Source organism: Artemia sp. Qi Xiang Cuo, chromosome 13, assembly GCF_049724085.1.
Source record: "Artemia sp. Qi Xiang Cuo chromosome 13, ASM4972408v1, whole genome shotgun sequence".
Taxonomy (NCBI): Eukaryota; Metazoa; Arthropoda; class Branchiopoda; order Anostraca; family Artemiidae; genus Artemia; species Artemia sp. Qi Xiang Cuo.
This window is the reverse complement of record NC_142806.1, coordinates 9,676,904-9,695,316: the sequence shown is the minus strand read 5'-3', so window position 1 is coordinate 9,695,316 and position 18,413 is coordinate 9,676,904. Positions and strand designations below refer to the sequence as shown.

The 18,413-nt window shown below is 36.5% G+C and overlaps 1 protein-coding gene across 1 annotated transcript; it reads right to left on the bottom strand.

Annotated features, from left to right (window-relative positions):
* Positions 1–11,741: 11,741 nt before the first annotated feature.
* On the bottom strand, positions 11,742–12,113 carry LOC148944923 (uncharacterized). Its single transcript, XM_089098896.1, has one exon. The coding sequence runs from the start codon at positions 12,111–12,113 to the stop codon at positions 11,742–11,744; it is 372 nt and encodes a 123-aa protein (XP_088955022.1).
* Between the last annotated feature and the right edge of the window lie 6,300 nt (positions 12,114–18,413).

Here is an 18,413-nt window from a genome sequence, read left to right as displayed (position 1 = left end):
TTTTTACAAAATCCGGCGAATGGTTTATGGTTCGTAGCTTTTGATTGGTAACCTAGCAATTAATGAATTTTTATATATTTAAAATTAACACCTCAAGAAAATTCTTTTGAGATATTGATTGGCATAAAAACTCCTTTTAAAATTTTCGGTTAATAATGTTCAGAGTTGCTTCTTTCTTAAATTAGATATAAAAGAAAGAAGTTTTTTAACTGAAAGTAAGGAGCAACAGTAAAACTTACGAACTAAAGCGAGCAGAAATCATTTCGTAAATGAGGGGTTCTTCCCCTCCTTAGCCCTCACCTGTTTTTTTTCCAAATTTACTACTCTACGATGGAGCGGTAAATTTCCCCCCGCGAAAAATCGCCCAAATTTTCCTAACACCTCGCCTCCCGCCCCCCCCCCACAAAAGTGTCTTTATTTTTCCCAAGCAAAAACACTTCATGAAAATAAAGGGCAAATTTTATAGCTTACAGTTCATTCCTCAGGGTCTGTGGGGGTCGTGTCATACCCAAAGGCAGTATATTGGACCTTTCAACTATGCTGAACAAAATTATTATCTCAAAATTTTGATCGAACGACTTTTTGGAAAAAGGAGTGCGGCTTAGTTGCCCATCAATCTTTTTGGTCACTTTTAAAAACACCAGAACTTTTTTTTAGTTTTTATTCAAATGCACCCTGTTTCCATCTTCTGATACCATTGGCTCCATTTCCTCACCCTGGAAAAAAAAGCGTATTCATGATATTTCTCCCTGAAAAAAAAACACAAAATTGCACATTTTTGCAGATTGGAGGTTTAAACTTTTATAGTTGGGTTTACTGATATGCTGAGTACGATGGTGCGATTTTCAATAAGATTCTTTGGCTTTTTGGGTACGCTTCCTCCTTTTTTCGTAAAATAAAGCAAATTTTCTCAGAGTCGTAGTGTCTGAAGGGTAAAATTAAACCTAATAAATTATATACATATGGAATTAGCATATAAAGCCAATTTTTTCACTGTATCTGTTGTAATCAATACTCTGTTTTTATTTAAGCTTACTATTGGGCTGAGTCACCCCTTACTTACAGTTTGTTACCCTGACTTGTTAGACTAAATGTTTATGACAAATCAACTAAAAGAAAATAGTAGCAAATCCAAAATAAGCTAAGTCTTGTAAATACACTAGGGCCAAAAAGTCCGAAGTTTTTTAGAAATCAGCTAAAATATCAACTAATTAATATCTCCGAAACCTTTGTTCACCTAAATCAAGTACTTTATTCTTAAGCATTTATCGAAAAACTGTTCGGGAAGTGGTTGGCTACCCTGTGTAGGTTCGTTTTGAAAGGGATTATATGCATCGCTTTTTAGTTAGCTGCAAATATTCCAATAAAATTACCTCTACAATCCTAAATCTGGATTAGTCGGGAGTAATTCAGCCTATTTAATTAAGCAATTCCTTGTATATATTCCATCATCTGCTTACATATGCATATGCTTACTTATTATAAGTCTAATCATAGGCAGGGCAATCGCGCTACCTAAGTAAAGAACGATGTTGGCACAATGTATTATATATTATTATTATTTTTTTTTTAGACCAGGACACTTCGTATTGAACGAGTTGTCGTGAAAACTTCGAAAAGAGCTCATTCGATTGGAAATTGGAGTAGCTAGAGCCCTTTTTAATAGTCAAAAGTGATTGGAAGGCAACTAAAACCCCTTTCACGCCCATCATTTCCCCAAACACTTATAATCCAAATTTCTTAGATAGCCATTTTGTTCAACGTAGTTGAAAATTTTGGAAATTAGGTCTTTAAGGATGACAACACCCCCATGTACTGTATTAATGCTAAGTCTCAATAAGGCATCTCAGCATTATTCCAAGAACGACTGAGAGTATTATGTTCAATTGTTTTGGGTCACTTCTACTCTTAAATTTTACACAATTTGCACTTTACTGCCCTCCGTTTTTGGTCACTTAAAAAGGGCGCTAGAACTTTTGTTTTCCGTTCAAATGAGCCCTCCTGTGATATTCTGGGATCACTGGGTCGATACGATAAGCCCTAGGGAAAAGAAAAGAAAAAAAACAACAAATAAACATGCATCCGTGATCCTTCTTCTGGCAAAATATAAAATTCCACATTTTTGCAGATATGAGCTTGAGACCTCTACAGTAGGGTTTCCTGATACCCTGAATCTGATGGTGGGATTTTCATTAAGGTTATATAGCTTGTAGAGGGTCTTTCCCCTTTTTTGAAAAATAAGGCAAATTTTTTCAGGTGCGTTACTTTTACTGAAAATGACTAAACTTGATGAAACTTAAATATTTGAAATCAGTATAAAAATTAAATTCTTTTGATGTATCTATTGTTATCAATTTCCGCTTTTTAGAGTTTCGGTTACTATTGAGCCGGGTCGCTTCTTACTTAAAGTTCGTTACCACGAACTGTTTGATAACAAACAAATGGCTAACCTGTTGTCCAAGTTAGTACAGCCAGGATTTCATTCTATCTTAAACCTAACACCCATTGAAAACAGCTTGAAGAGATAAGATAGAAAAGGTATGGTTATTGTTGCGCTACTGTTGGTCCAAATTTGAGATCTAGGGTACAGCGTTTGAATTTTACAGCTTTAGCACTATTTTTGGCTCCTTTTGTTGCATATTAGCGACACCTTGGTGCTACGTCTTTTATATAACCGTGATATCTGTGGGACTTCGTTTGCCACCCTGATTCAGCATACGAGACAAAATTTTATATGTATATCTGCCCTATTATGTGATCAATCCGTTAAAATCAAACCATCAATGAGTCCCCTAGAAATCATTTAAGGATTGTTCTGGGTACCCGGCTGACTAACCGTATTTCAAACAATAGGCTATATGAAAAATACCGCTCTCTAGGGCTATAATGAAAGAAAGGTTGAGGTGGCTAGGGTACGTGGGGCGGCTGAAGGATGACAGATTGCCGAAGATTGTTCTTTCCGGCCAACCGTCTAGGGCTAAACGGAAAGAAGGTCGTCCTCGTCTCGGGTGGGAGGACGTCATAAAGAAAGATTTAAAGGAAATGGGAACTTCGTGGGCGGGTGTAAAAAGGGAGGCTTTGAATATATTGGGGTGGAGGAGGAGCGTGCGTAGCTGTGTTGGCCTCAGGCGGCTTGGTGCTGCGGTGAGTTGTTAGTTGTTTGTAGCTGTAGTAGTAGTAATGAGTCCCCTAAGAAATTTAGACTCTTTAATATTTAACTCGTCTATTTTTAGTTTTGGCTGATACTTAGGATATTTTCTCCATATATTTATTCACCATATATAGCAGGGATGTTCGAAATATTCATTCTAAAAGTAGTCTAGAAAAAAAGAACACCCCCTTATTATGGAAATCCAATTCTTTTTCATTTATCTTGGCAAGTTAGGCTAGTTATTTTTTCACTCATGAACTAAGGATATTATAGGCTTGGATAGGCGGAGAAAGAAAATGCAAGGTAGAAAATAAGTAAACTTAGGTACAAGAGCAGAGAAAGTATCGGAGGACGATAAAAGGTATTTGAGAAGCAAACATGAGTTAAAACAAAGAGAGAAAAAACATCTCAGGACGAAGAAACAAACGAGACTGCAGCCAGTAGAGTAGACCAAGTGCCGTGGATATTTTGCCTGTATAAAACAAGGCGCCTTCAACGCTAAATGTAGACGAAAAACAATGATAAAATCTAAAATAATCTGCAACACCTAAAGTGAAACGAAAATTTAAACTAAAATTAATAAGAAAATAAAATGAAAAACAAACTAATGTCTAGATATACCATTAGTTCTACAACAATATAGCACTACTGAAGTATTTTTATACAGAATTGTGAGTGACATAGGAGACTAGTCGGGACATAGGTATGAGAGTAAACATAGGAAAACTAACTACTATACGATCTAAATTTAATCTCCAGAGCTATGTCATGGGTGCCTTTAGGGGGGAGAAGGGGGGCATGCCCCCCTAAAAATTCGGGCCTATAAAGTAATTATAAGAAAACCAAAGGAAAAAGAGCAGAATAGGGAAAAACTATCGAAAAAATGTGTGTCGACCTATTGATCGCTACCTGCCTCTGGATTATTACCCTTAATAAGGAAAATATAAGTTCTAGTTTGTGATTAAATAAAAAAAAACAAGTTTTTTAAACTGAAAGTAAGGAGCGACATTAAAACTTAAAACGAACAGAAATTATTCCGTGTATGAAAGGGGCTGTCCCCTCCTCAACGCTTCGCTCTTTACGCTAAAGGTTTTTATTGTTTTAAAAAATAAAGTTGTCGGACAGAGTCAAACTTTAGCGTAAATAGCGAGGCGTTGAGGAGGGGACAGCCCCTTTCATATACGGAATAATTTCTGTTCGTTTTAAGTTTTAATGTCGCTCCTTACTTTCAGTTTAAAAAACTTGTTTTTAGAAACTTTAAAAAAGTTTCGATTACTATTGAGCCGTATCGCTTGTTTTTTTATTGTTTTTTTTTTATTACGTATATATTATTACGTATATGAGGGGGTTCTCGCCTTAGTCAATACCACGCTCTTTACGTTAAAAGTTTAAAAAAAATTTGATTCACAAACCCCTGAATCACAAAGGCCGTTTAATTAGAATAGATAGCTCTTTTGAAAGCACTAAAAAAACTGTATATTTTTACAGTATATTTTTCGTATATTTTTCTTCTGGCAAAAAATACAAAGTTGCAGATTTTTGCAGATATGAGCTTGAAACCTATGTAATAGGGTTTTCTGATACGCTGAATCTGACGGTGTGATTTTCATTAAAATTCTTTCACTTGTAGGGGATGTTTCCCCCTCTTTAAAAAATCGGGTAAATTTTCTCAGGCTTGTAGCCTTTGATGAGTAATACTAAACGTAAAAGAATTTATATATTTAGAATCAGAATTATAAACCCATTATTTTGATACATTTATTGACATCAAAATTCCACTTTAAAAATTTTCGATTACTATTGAGCCGTATCGCTTGTTTTTTTTATTGTTTTTTTTATTACGTATATGTTATTACGTATATGAGGGGGTTCTCACCTTAGTCAATACCACGCTCTTTACGTTAAAAGTTAAAAAAAAATTTTGATTCACAAACCCCTGAATCACACAGGCCGTTTTAATTAGAATAGATAGCTCTTTTGAAAGCACTAAAAAAAAACTGTAGCGTAAAGAGCGTGTTATTGACTTGGGGGAGAACCCCCTCATATACATTATAATTTCTTTTGGTTTTAATTTCTAATGTTGCTTCTTACTTTCAGTTGAAAAAATTTGTTTGTTTTTTTTATTTAATTTCTGATCGTTTTTTAAATAATGCTTGGAAATCCGGCGCCCCCTTCATAGAAATGTCCCTTACCCCAAAGAAACATCCTTCGCGGAAATATTCTCAAGAGTAACCCCCTCCTCCAGCCCCCCCTCCAGAAAAAAATCCTTCCTGAAAATGTCTGTATACATGTCTGTATACCCAATAACCAATAAATAATGCTGGCAAGTCCGGCGCCCCCTTCATGGCAATTTCCCTTCCCCCATGAAAACTTCCTTCATGGACAGATCCTCCAACATAACCCCCGACCCCCACTACCAGAACAAAACCTCCTGAAAACTTCTGTATACTTTCCCAATAACCAATACTATATGTTAACATTGGGTAAAGTTCATAACTTTCAGCCCTCCCCCTGGGGGCTTCGAGGGATTAAGTCATCTTAAAAGACATAGTTATAATATTTTCGACCATGCTGAACAAAATGGCTATCTCAAAATTTTGATTGGGTGACTTTGGGAAAAAATGAGCGTTGGAAGGGGCTTAGTTGCCCTTCATTTTTTTGGTCACTTAAAAAGTGCACTAGAACTTTTAATTTCCGTTCGAATGAGCCCTCTCCTGATATTCTAGGACCACTGGGTCGATACGATCACCCCTGGGGAGAAAAAAATAAATAAACACGCATCCGTGATCTTTCTTCTGGCAATTAAATAAAAAAAACACGTTTTTTAAACTGAAAGTAAGGAGCGACATTAAAACTTAAAACGAACAGAAATTATTCCGTATATGAAAGGGGCTGTCCCCTCCTCAACGCTTCGCTCTTTACGCTAAAGTTTTTTATTGTTTTAAAAAATAAAAATGTGAGACAGAGTCAAACTTTAGCGTAAAGAGCGAGGCGTTGAGGAGGGGAGAGCCCCTTTCATATACGGAATATTTTTTGTTCGTTTTAAGTTTTAATGTTGCTCCTTACTTTTAGTTTAAAAAACTTGTTTTTTTATTTAATTTGTGATCGTTTTTTATTTGATGCGGCTTTTATTGTGGTTAACCGTCATTGAATAATTACACGAAATTTGCATAATAATTTTACTTTTCATTTTATAAATGGATATCTCTAAATTTGGTTATGACGTAATTTAAAAATTAACTTACTTAACTAACTTCTATTTTCGTATATGTTTCTTCCTGCAAAAAATACAAAGTTGCAGATTTTTGCAGATATGAGCTTGAAACCTATGTAATAGGGTTTTCTGATACGCTGAATCTGACGGTGTGATTTTCATTAAAATTCTTTCCCTTGTAGGGGATGTTTCCCCCCTCTTTAAAAAATTGAGTAAATTTTCTCAGGCTCGTAGTCTTTGATGAGTAATACTAAACTTAATAAAATTTATATATTTAGAATCTGCATTATAAACACATTCTTTTGATACATTTATTGACATCAAAATTCCGTTTTAAAAGTTTCGATTACTATTGAGCCGTATCGCTTGTTTTTTTTATTGTTTTTTTTTTATTACATATATGTTATTACGTATATGAGGGGGTTGTCCCCTTAGTCAATACCACGCTCTTTACGTTAGAAGTTAAAAAATATTTTGATTCACAAACCCCTGAATCACAAAGGCCGTTTAATTAGAATAGATAGCTCTTTTGAAAGCACTAAAAAAAACTGTAGCGTAAAGAGGGAGGTATTGACTTGGGGGAGAACCCCCTCACATCCGTTATAATTTCTCTTCGTTTTAAGTTCTAATGTTGTTTCTTACTTTCAGTTGAAAAAACTTGTTTTTTTTAAAATTTAATTTCTGATCGTTTTTTAAATAATGCTTGGAAATCCGGCGCCCCCTTCACAGAAATGTCCCTTACCCCAAAGAAACATCCTCCACGGAAAGATTCTCCAGATTAACCCCCTCCTCTAGCCCCCGCCCCCTCCAGAAACAAAAAATGCTTCCTGAAAATGTCTGTATACTTCCCAATAGCCAATAAATAATGCTGGCAAGTCCGGCACCCCCTTCATGGCAATTTCCCTTCCCCCTTTGAAAACTTCCTTCATGGACAGATCCTCCAACATAACCCCCGACCCCCCCCCTCACTACCAGAAAAAAACCCTCCTGAAAAACTTTTATATACTTCCCAATAACCAATAATATATGTTAACATTCGGTAAAGTTCATAACTTTTAGCCTTCCCCTGGGGATTTCGGGGGCTTAAGTCATCCTAAAAGACATAGTTATCATATAGTCGACAATGATGAACAAAATGGCTATCTAAAAATTTTGATCGGGTGACTTTGGTAAAAAAATAAGCGTGGGAGGGGCCCTAGTTGCCCTCCATTTTTGTGGTCACTTAAAAAGGGGCACTAGAACTTTTAATTTTCGTTTCAATGAGCCCTCCCACGATATTCTAGGACCACTAGGTCGATACGATCACCCCTGGGGAAAAAAAAACAAAAAATAAAAAAACAAATAAATACGCATCCGTGATCTCTCTTCTGGTAAAAAATGCAAAATTCCACATTTTTTTAGATAGGAGCTTCAAACCTCTACAGTAGGGTTCTCTGATACGCTGAATATGATGGTGTGATTTTCATTAAGGTTCTATAAATTCTAGGGGGTATTTCACCCTTTTTTGAAAATCAGTCAAATATTCTCAGGTGCGTAACTTTTGATGGGTAGCACTAAACTTGATGAAATTTATATATTTGAAATCAGAATTAAAATCTGATTCTTTTGATGTATCTATTGGTATAAAAATTCCGTTTTTTAGTTTCGGCTACAATTGAGCCGGGTCGCTCCTTACTTGCAGTTCGTTACCACGAACTGTTTGACTGAGTGACCCCTTTCCAGTTTTACACAAATATTCTTTCTATATGATTTGGTTGGAGTAAAAAAAAAAAAAAAAATAAAATTCTTCATAGTAATGAATGGTAAGTAAATAACGATCTTTGTCAATAATGAAAGTTTAAGAGCCTAATTATTGATGCCATCCCATCAAAGAATCAGCTTTTTATAATGATCTTAAATATGTATTTGTTTATTAGTAACTAGTTCAGTGATTAGTACACAATAAAGGTCGTATAATTATAGGAAACACAAGGAAAACAACTTAATAAGGAGCAATATCGGTAAAAAATATGCCGCTAACTTTTGCTTGCACCGAAAGAGTAACCATGAGCTGATATATGACGCTACTATAATCAGAAATGTTTCTCTGAACGGAATGCTGGTAATTTTTGTATTTTCCACCTGAACGGATACATTTTCTTGTGTTTTATTATCATTTTTTACAGAAGTGATTGTATTTATCCAGTTGTCATTTTAAAAAAGGTTAATTTTTTTCAGTTATGAAGTATAAAGGTGTCAAATATATTGGTTTTTCGGTATTCAAAATTAAATTAAAAATTTTAATTAAAATTTCTATTTGATTCTCTTAATCTTAGTTTTAATGTTTTACATTGAACAAACTACTTTGATAATGCCTTACTTTTTTATAAACAATTGAGTCTAAAGGCGTTAAACATTTTGGTGTTTGATAACCAAGTTCAAAACTGTCAATATTGTTAAAAATATCCGTCCAACGCTTCGGCATTGCTCGACAAGACTGGATGCTGGGAGTTTATATTTTAGTTTTTGTAAATAGGCTATTGTTTATGTGTATCTTTTGTAATTAATTACTTTTTCATTTTAATATATTTTTACTTCAATTGACATACTTTTTCCATTGCCTTTAGAAAAATATTTGTCTCTAAACGTCATTAAAAAAAAAATCAACTGAAAGTAAGGAGCAACATTAAAACTTACAGAGAGCAGAAATTATGACGTATATGAGGGGGGTTGCCGCCCTTCTCAAGACCTCGCTCTTCACGCTATAGTCTTTCGGCACTTTAAATTAAGTTACTTATTGTTCTAATTAAACGACCCTTGTGTTTCAGGAGTAATTTTTACAGAATTGGGACAAAATTTAAACTTTAGCGTAAAGAGTGAGGTGTTGACGAGGGGAGCATTGAGGGTTTATTTTCTTTAATTTCTGATCCTTTTCTAAATAGTGCCAGGATACCTGGCTTCACCTCCATGGAAAAAAACCCTTCCCGACAGAAATAAGTAAGTAAAGTAAAGTAAGTATGACAGCACTAGACCCTTAAGGTCCAAACCGGCGGCGCTGATCTCCACTTCTTGGCCCTCCAGCCAAGAAATGCAATGGGGGGCTGGGGGCCAGTCATCCCGTGCTTTCGCACACCCTTCCTGATTACCTTCCCCAGATTTCTCCAGGTACCCATTTAGAGCTGAGTCGACTCTGGCTAAGCTTACAGAGTCACACCACTGACCCACGTCCCAAACCCAAATAACTGGCCACGCCAGGGATCGAACCCGCGCCCCTTGGGACAGAGAATTCTCAACCCAGCGCACGTCCACTTAGCCCGACAGAAATATCCCCTGGGATATTCAATCTTGACGAAAATTTACCCCGGACAATTACCCTAAACATCTCCACACCTAAAACTGAATCGGTAAAGAGAAAGCAAGAAATATAAAGAAATTTCGTATAGGAAGTCTGGAAAATTCATCCATTGTAAAATTTCCCTTGGAAAGTTAACCCCCTAGAAACTTCCCTCTCCATGGAAAATTCTGCCCGTGCAAAATATTTCCAGCAGAAAATTCTTCCTCCCCCTCCCAACTACAAAAATATCTGCATACTTCCCAATAACAAATACTATACGTAAACAATGGACAAATTTTATGACTTACAAACCTTTCCCTAGGAGCTTTAGGGGATCATTATATCCCCAAATACATAGTTATTGGGCCTTTCAACTATGCTGAACAAAATAGCTATTTCAAAAATTTGATCGGACGGTTCTGGGAAAAAGTGAGGTGGGAGGGAGCCTAAGTACCCTCCAATTTTTAGTCACTTAAAAAGGTCACTAGAACTTTTCATTTCCGTTAGAATGAGTCCTCTCCCGAAGTTCACGGCCCGCTGGGTAGATAAGATCACCCCTGGGGAAAAACAATAAAAAAACAACAACAAAAAACACGTGTCCGTGGTAATTCTTCTGGCAAAAAAAAAACAACAAAATTTCACATTTGTGCAGATATGAGCTTAAAAGCTCTGTGGTAGTGTTCGTTGATATACTGAATCTGATGGCATGATTTTCATTAAAATTGTATGACTTCCCACTTTTTTCGAAAATCAGAGAAATATTGTCAGGCTCGTAGCTTTTGATGGATAAGACTAAACGTCATAAAACATGTATATTTGGAATCAGCAAACTAAGCCAATTCTTTTGATTTATCTATTGCTATCAAAATTTTGTTTTTTAGAGTTTCGGTTACTATTGAACCTTACGTACAGTTTATTACCACCAAGTGTTTAAAAGTTTGGACAAAATCCAAACATTACAGTAACGATTAAGGAGCCAAGGAGGAAACAACCCCCTTCATATAGAGAATAATCTGTTCAAATAGGTTTTAAATCTGTTGCTTGCTTTTGGTTTAAAAGTTTTTTTTTATTTAATTTCTGATTGTTTTCCAAATCATACCATTCCAAATCTGATTGTTTTCCAAATCATAACATGAGTATGCCGTTCTTTTAAATCCCTGGCTAATTGCTTTTAAAATATGTAAATCAATAAGAGTACGTTGATACGTGCACACGTAATAGGATGCGTTAGAGACCGTTAGTCAAGTGAGGGGAGCCCCGCTTGTAAGTGAGGAGGAGCAAACGCAGGTGTTACATAATGGCAGTGCACACGTGGAAATACTTAACCCTGAAATACTGTCGGTTCCTAAAAGTTGCATTAATACTGTCGCTTCGTAAATTTTACAACTTTAACTTTGAATGCCTGCAAAAAATCGAGGAGCCGAGGTACCAAATAGTATTTTTAACAGTGCATCGACTACATAGGAAACAGTACAAAAATAGAATAGTTAGTCAATATTTATATATTGTTGCACAGGGGATGCACATCTTCGTTCGATTTTCTGCATAGATGGCCCCACCACGCTTGTTATAGAAGGTGGTAGTCATCCTACGGAATTTCAAGGGACTGAGTGAGCATATTTTACGTCTTCGGTCCTGAGGTGTTGGGCTTCCAGAAAGACTAGTAATACCTGCAACATCATCGATGTATTCACCGAGTGAGTGGCTCAAATTTCTACCTAAGAGCCTTTGGTGTATGTGAGTCTGCACTAGCTCTCGGCAGAGTTGCTTCATGTGACATTTCCTTGTAGGAGGCTTCTCTCCAATCATTCCGCGGTTGCAGATGTTACACCATAAAAGTTGATGGAAGTGATGTTTAGATGCCCATCAAATACACATATGGGCCACCTTTTAGTATTGCTCGAGCAGGACATGTCACTACACATTTAGTTGAAGGTATCAACCCCACCTTTTGTCGAATTATAGCACTCGATGACTTCTGGCTTTCGACTTTGATAGGTCAAAGAAGGTCTCTCGTGCATTTTAGACAGTAGAAGAACCATTTTATTTCGTTTTGGGACGTATTAAACCATGCTAAGCTCCTGGTCAAAGCAAAACATTGAACTCCGTTCAGTACGCTTTTTTGTCTGGAGAAGTTCAGGAGGAATTTCACGTTTGTTCTTTTGAAGCGTTCCAACAATCGTCAGGTTGTACGGAGGTTTCAAGAGCTCTTCAGCCATTAGAATGAAAGTGAACCAATTGTCCATAGTTATGTTTCTATTGGAACCCCAAATTGGTCTGCTAAGCTCTCGAACGAAGTAATCACCTAGACGCAAACCACCTGTTCGAGTTCCTTTACCCAGGTATGGGATAACATTTATCATATATTTGGTGCCCACGTCACACATCATTACAATTTTAATTCCATATTTGTTCGGCTTGCTCGGTATATACATTCTAAAGGGCATCTTCCTCTTAAACCGAGAAATTGCTCATCGATTGCAGTGTTGGCCCTTGGCTTAAAACTACCTTGACAGTTCTTGATGACGCCGTCCCGCAACTTTCTTATGGCAGCAAAAGGGTCATTGTGCTTCCTGGAATTCCTAGTTTTAAATGGTCAAAACGGAGGCAATCAATGAGAAAGTAGAATTTTTCCTTTGACATTGAAGTCTTATAGGTACAGCAGCTCAAATTGGCATCAAAAATATTGTCAACAGAGAGATGTCCATCTTTTACTGCTGCCATTAAAATAAACAATACAAATAAACTTTTCAGCTCTATCCTATTTGAAGGCTCCTCTGAGGCTCTATCTGTTTCGTACCGCTGTACCGCTGTACCGTGGGCTGCCTTTCGTTGAATCTCTTCTTTCGTATGCCACACGATCTTGTCCACAATCTTATCTGACAAAAAGACTGGAAAAGCTGAGAGAGGCTTATAAGCCGCTTTTGGCGGCATCACCTACCGAGCCAGCCACGCTCCGAATGAGATTTTGACCCAAGGGTCTCCCGCTGTTGGTTTTCTGTGAGGATAAAACTGACCACCTATGTCTATCTTTTTCTCGGAGTAATCATTTCGATGGAATGACAATGAGTCTTTCACCAGGAAGTTCCAAACTTAGTAAGTGCTATTCGCTATTCTTTTGATCTTTGTCTGGATATTTAGACTGCGTTTGAATTTTTTGCTCTTGCTTGACCTTCGCACAGATACCGATGCACTTTGACGACCAGTATATTAATCTGCATTTATGTTGGACAGATGACTACTATTTTGTTTTTCAGGTACATAACCTTCATCAGAGTCTTCGATGTTTTCCAAATCCTCTCAATCTTCTCGTATTAGATTTTGTTCAGAGTCACAAAGAGTTGAGATGTTATCCTCTTCGTCGCTTGCATAGAGATTATTGGGTCTGTTTTTCTATACATAGAGTAAGCCTTCTAGAAGCCATCTAAAAGAAAGATAAAAAGAAAAAAAAACAAAAGAAAAAGAGACGAAAAGCTGTAGTGTCTGTAACGTTTCCGCTCCTGAGGACACATGCACATTCCAACCTAGGCAGATGTTGAAATAATAATTTTAGCAATTTTAGTCACAAGAAAACTGACACAAATCCAAGAAGAAACAGAATATACTCATTCTGATTTTCGCAAAAAATGTTACACTATTACTGTCGCTTCGTAAAATTTACTACTCAACCTAGTTATCACGGAAACGACCGGGGATCCTTTCAAGTCTGAACTTGCCCAATAACTGATATCTCGAAAAAGAAATTTACAGGAAATCTCGTCTTGTTATGTGATACCGTCTACCTGGGAGTCTCGAAAAACGGTTTGGCGGTCGTAAAATTTACGAAGCGACAGTATTCCAGGGTTGACGGCGCACACATTGTGTTACATAATACTTTAAAAGATCTTTTTCTTTGGGATTTCTTTTTCTTTCAAGGCTTTTTTCTTTCAAGGGGTTTTTTCTTCCAAGACATTTTTTCTTTCAAGGTGTTTTTTTTTCCAAGGCGTTTTTCAAGAAGTTTAAAGACATTTCAAGACGTTTTTCTCAACAAGTTTTTCAAGATTTATTTAGTTCTTACGTAATGGGGAATGGTTACCGGTGTTACGGATGAGACATTCTAACGCGAAATGTTTCTTCAAGGGGCCCGTGGGTTATCCCTGGTTGTAAATGAGGAGGAGGACCCTCATGTAGGTATTACGTAATGATGGTGAATGCTACATACTACTTTTTGAGATTTAATTTTTCTTTGATATTTTTTTCTCGTGGAACCCTTTATATTTTAATGATTTTTGTCCCCGTTAGATCAAAAGGCCATTTCCATCCAATGAAATGGAGCATTAGCCGGGTGGACTGTAAACGTCTTTCTAATATTTTGGTTCGGCGAATATATTCAAAAAAGATAACCAATAGCTCGCAAGGAGAACCCCTGTTCGTCCATTCTAGAATGAGTAAATGATTTCCAACCCTTTTACACATGAGAGTGCAAAGCATCCCTATCATATTGATTTTTTATCATTAGATACACCTGCCTTACAGGGTTATTAGTTTTCTAACAGGACCTAGACAGGTTGAGTTGCACAGCAGATGTTAAATAACATTGATTTTAGCTTCTTCATTGCATTAGTGAAATAGTTTGAAGTTTTAAGCTAGAAAAATCTAAAAAACTCAGACTTAGGTAAATGAAAGTCTCATTAATAAAAACGAATTTAAAAGCATAATTAAAACATAGAAAAAAGCAGTTAAAAACAAGACAAACGAAAATCAAAACGTGAAAAACGCTTATAAAGGATAGCTAGGAACCCTAGTAATCATTTCCAGCGAGTGAGTTGATATTAGAGATAAATGTAATCCCTATTAAAAGCTTTTTCTGAGAGCTTTTAATAAAAATGATACGTTTCTTTATGCCAAGACTATGCATATTTCACTCTTCTGTGGCAATATATAGGTGACCCACCCTATTAAACACTTTAAGACGGGGGGTTGTTATTAGAGGCAAAGTTTTATTTACGCTTTAGTTCACGTTATACAAAGCTACTATAAGTAAAAACAAAGAATTTTGGATTCCTTCTCGCTAGAATTCCTGTTTGGCACCACGAAATGATTGAAAACGTCGCTTTCCCGGGGGAACAACTTTTTGGATAAAATAAATGTCTCTATTAGCCGTTTATTTGGTAGAGCTACCTGCACCTTTTAAAAATCAATGCGCTACCGTACGGCATTGCTGCCTCTGAAACTCGAGGCTCAATATGCGTATAGGCTTTCGATGACTCTAAATCAATTAACTATCTAAGAGTGTACCTATAATAGCTGTTTGGTATTGTTTTGCCTATAAGTCTCGTTGGGCACAATGAAATGATTTAACACGCCGCTTTCACGGGGGACCAACTTTTTGGCTAAAATAAATGTCTATATTAGCCGTTTATTTGGTAGAGCTACCTGCACCTTTTAAAAATCAAAGCGCTACCGTACGGCATTGCTGCCTCTGAAACTCGAGGCTAAATATGCGTATAGATTTTCGATGACTCTACATCAATTAACTCTCTAAGAATGTTCCTATAATAGATGCTTGGTATTGTTTTGCCTATATTTCTCGTTTCTCACAATGAAATGACTTAAAACGTCGCTTTGCCGGGGGAAGATCTTACTGGCTAAAATAAATGTCTATGTGAACCGTTATTTTGTAGGGCTACCTGCATCTTTAGAAACAAATGTACTACCGTGCGGTATTACAGCCTCTGAAACTCAAGGCACAATATGCGTATAGATTATCGATAATTCTAAAGTAGAATTTTCACAAAATAACTTTTTGGTCTTCTTTTAGCTAGAATTCTTGTATCGCACCACAAAATGGCTGAAAACGCCGCTTTCCTGGGGGACAGACTTTCTGGCTAAAATAAATGTTTATGTTAACCCTTATTTTATAGGATTAACTGTACCTTTAGAAACGAATGTGTCATCGTATGGCATAACTGCCTCTGAAACAGGAGGCTCGAGTATTTGTAAAGTTTTTCGAATCAATTGACTGTCTCAGGATTTTCAAACAGGACCATTTTTTGGAGGATTTTCAATCAGGTCGATTTTATTTCTCATGAAACTTATTGTAATTTTATTTTATCTTCATGAAAGTTGTTTTGTGTTGATTTCTCCTTCATGAAACATGTTGCATATTAAATTGTTTCTCTTCGTGATACTTGTTCTACGTTAAGTTTTTCTCTTGGTGAAACTAGTTAATGATTTTTTATTGTTCATGTAAAAATTCAAATGAATTTACTGAACAAATGTGCATTGTAATTTTAATATACACATGCTGATATTTATTCCTTAAAATATTAATTAATTTTGATTTCTTAAAGTTATAAAAATAAAAACATTTAAAAGAATTTTTTCAGTAAAGTACTATTATTGCTTTTAGAAAGCATGGGGTTTTAGAACCCTAGTCAGAATGGTGTCTACTTGTTTTATATTTAAGACTGTTATTTATTTCAATTTCAGTTCAGTTCTAGTTTCGTTCATTTATTGACACTCATTTATGGTAGTTGTATTCCTTGTCTAGTGTTTAATAGTATATTTATTCAAGTTCGGTTTAATAGAATTCTTTATTTTTTTTTGGGAAACATATTCTGTAGAAAAAGTTTTTCTAGTTAATTTCTGTTCGCTTAATATTGACATATTTTTTTTTAGGGAAAAAGACTGAGCCTCTTCTAAAGTTAGACGACCATCCCTTCCATAAAAACCTTAAATACCCCCTGGATATAACTTACAACCCTTGTCCTTCCTTAATCTCTGGCATTTTTTAAACCCCAAAAGCCTTGTTTTATGATATTTAAACTATTTTGAATAGAATGGCTATCTCCAAATGTATATTAGATGCATTTCGGGACAACGCGACGTGTCTGTGTGGGGGGATCTACCCTCAGATTACTTTGACTCTTAAAAAGAGTACTAGAGCGTATTTTTACCGATCCATTGAGCCCCCTCCGAAGCTTATATGACCATGCTTTCTATAAAAAAAACCTTATATCACCCCAGAGCATAATTTACAACCATAATTTACTTGTCCTGAGGGCTGGGTGGATTTGTTATCCTCAAAAACATAGCTTCCAGACCTTTCAAATACGTTGAACAACGTGCTTATCTCAAAATTTTTATTGAAAGCGATTGGGGAAATGATGGGCGGGGGGCCATTGGCCCTCTGATCACTTTCAACTAATACAAAAGGCACTAGTCCTCTCAATTTCCAATCGAATAAGCCCTTTTTGAGGGTTCTATAACACACTTTCTATAAAAACCTTTATATGCCCCAAGGGCATAACTTAAAACACTTATTCGGAGGCCTATGGGGGGATTGTTTTCATTCTCAAAGACATAATTTCCAGACCTTTCAACTACGTTGAACAAAATGGCCATATCAAAATGTTGATCAGAAATATTTTGGGAAATGATGAGCGTGGGGGGGGGGGTGATTCTCCCTCCAATTACTTTCGACTACTAAAAATGACAATAGCCCTCTCAATTTCCAATCAAATGAGCCTTTTTTGATGTTTTTACAACAAAACTTTCTATAAGAAACCTTATATGCTCCCATGGTATAACTTACAACCGTAGCCCTGAGGGTTGTGTGTGTGGGGGGGGGGAGGGTTGTCATACTCAAAAACATAATTTCAAGACCCTTTAACTACGTTCAAGAAAATGGCTATATCAAAATGATGATTGGAAGTGTTTGGGGAAATGATGGGCATGAGGGGGGAGGGGGGAACATTCGCCCTCCAATCCCTTTTGACTATTAATAAGGACATGAGTCCTATTAATTCCCAATTGAATGAGCCCTTTTTGAAGTTTCTATGACACCGCTTTCTATAAAAACTTATATGCCCCCAGGGCGTAACTTACAACCTTTGTCCAGGGGGCTGTGGGGGTTTTTCATACTCAAAGACATAATTTCCGGACCTTACAACTACGTTAATAAAGTGACTATCTAAAACTGTTGATTGAATGTGTTCGGGGAAATAGTGGGCGTTAGAGGGGGGTTATTTGCCCTCCAATCGCTTTCTAGTATTAAAAAGGGCATTAGCCCTTTCAATTTTCAACCGAATGAGTTCTTTTTGAAGTTTCTACGACAAGCCTTTCTATAAAAACCTTGTATGCCCCCATCGCACAACTTACAACCCTTACCCTGGAGGTTGTGGGGGGGGGGGTTGTCATCCTCAAAGAACTAATTTCCAGAACTCTCTACTATGTTGAACAAAATTGCAATCTCAAAATTTTTAATGGATGTGTTTGGAAAGCTGGTGGGCGTGAGAGGGGGATTAGTTGCTCTCCAATCACTTTCCACTTTTAAAAAGGGCGCTATTTCTTTCAATTTCCAGTTGAAAGAACCCTTTTTGAAATTTTTCCGACAATGCTATTTATAAGCACCTTATATGCCTCAAGGGCTTAACTTAAAACCCTTGCCCTGAGGGGCTTGGGGGTTTGTTATCTTCAATGACATAATTTCTAGAACTTTAAACTACGTTGAACAAAATGGCTATCTCAAAATTTTAATTGGATGTGTTTAGGGAAAAAGTGGATGTAAGAAGGGGGTTAGTTGCCCTCCAATCATTTTTGACTATTAAAGAGGGCACCGGCCCTCTGAATTTTCCTTTCGAATGAGCCTTTTTCGAAGTTTCTACGACAACACTTTCTGTAAAAAACCCTATATGTCCCCAGGGCATAAATTACAATCCTTTCCCTTGGGAAGGTGGGGGGGGGGGGTCTCA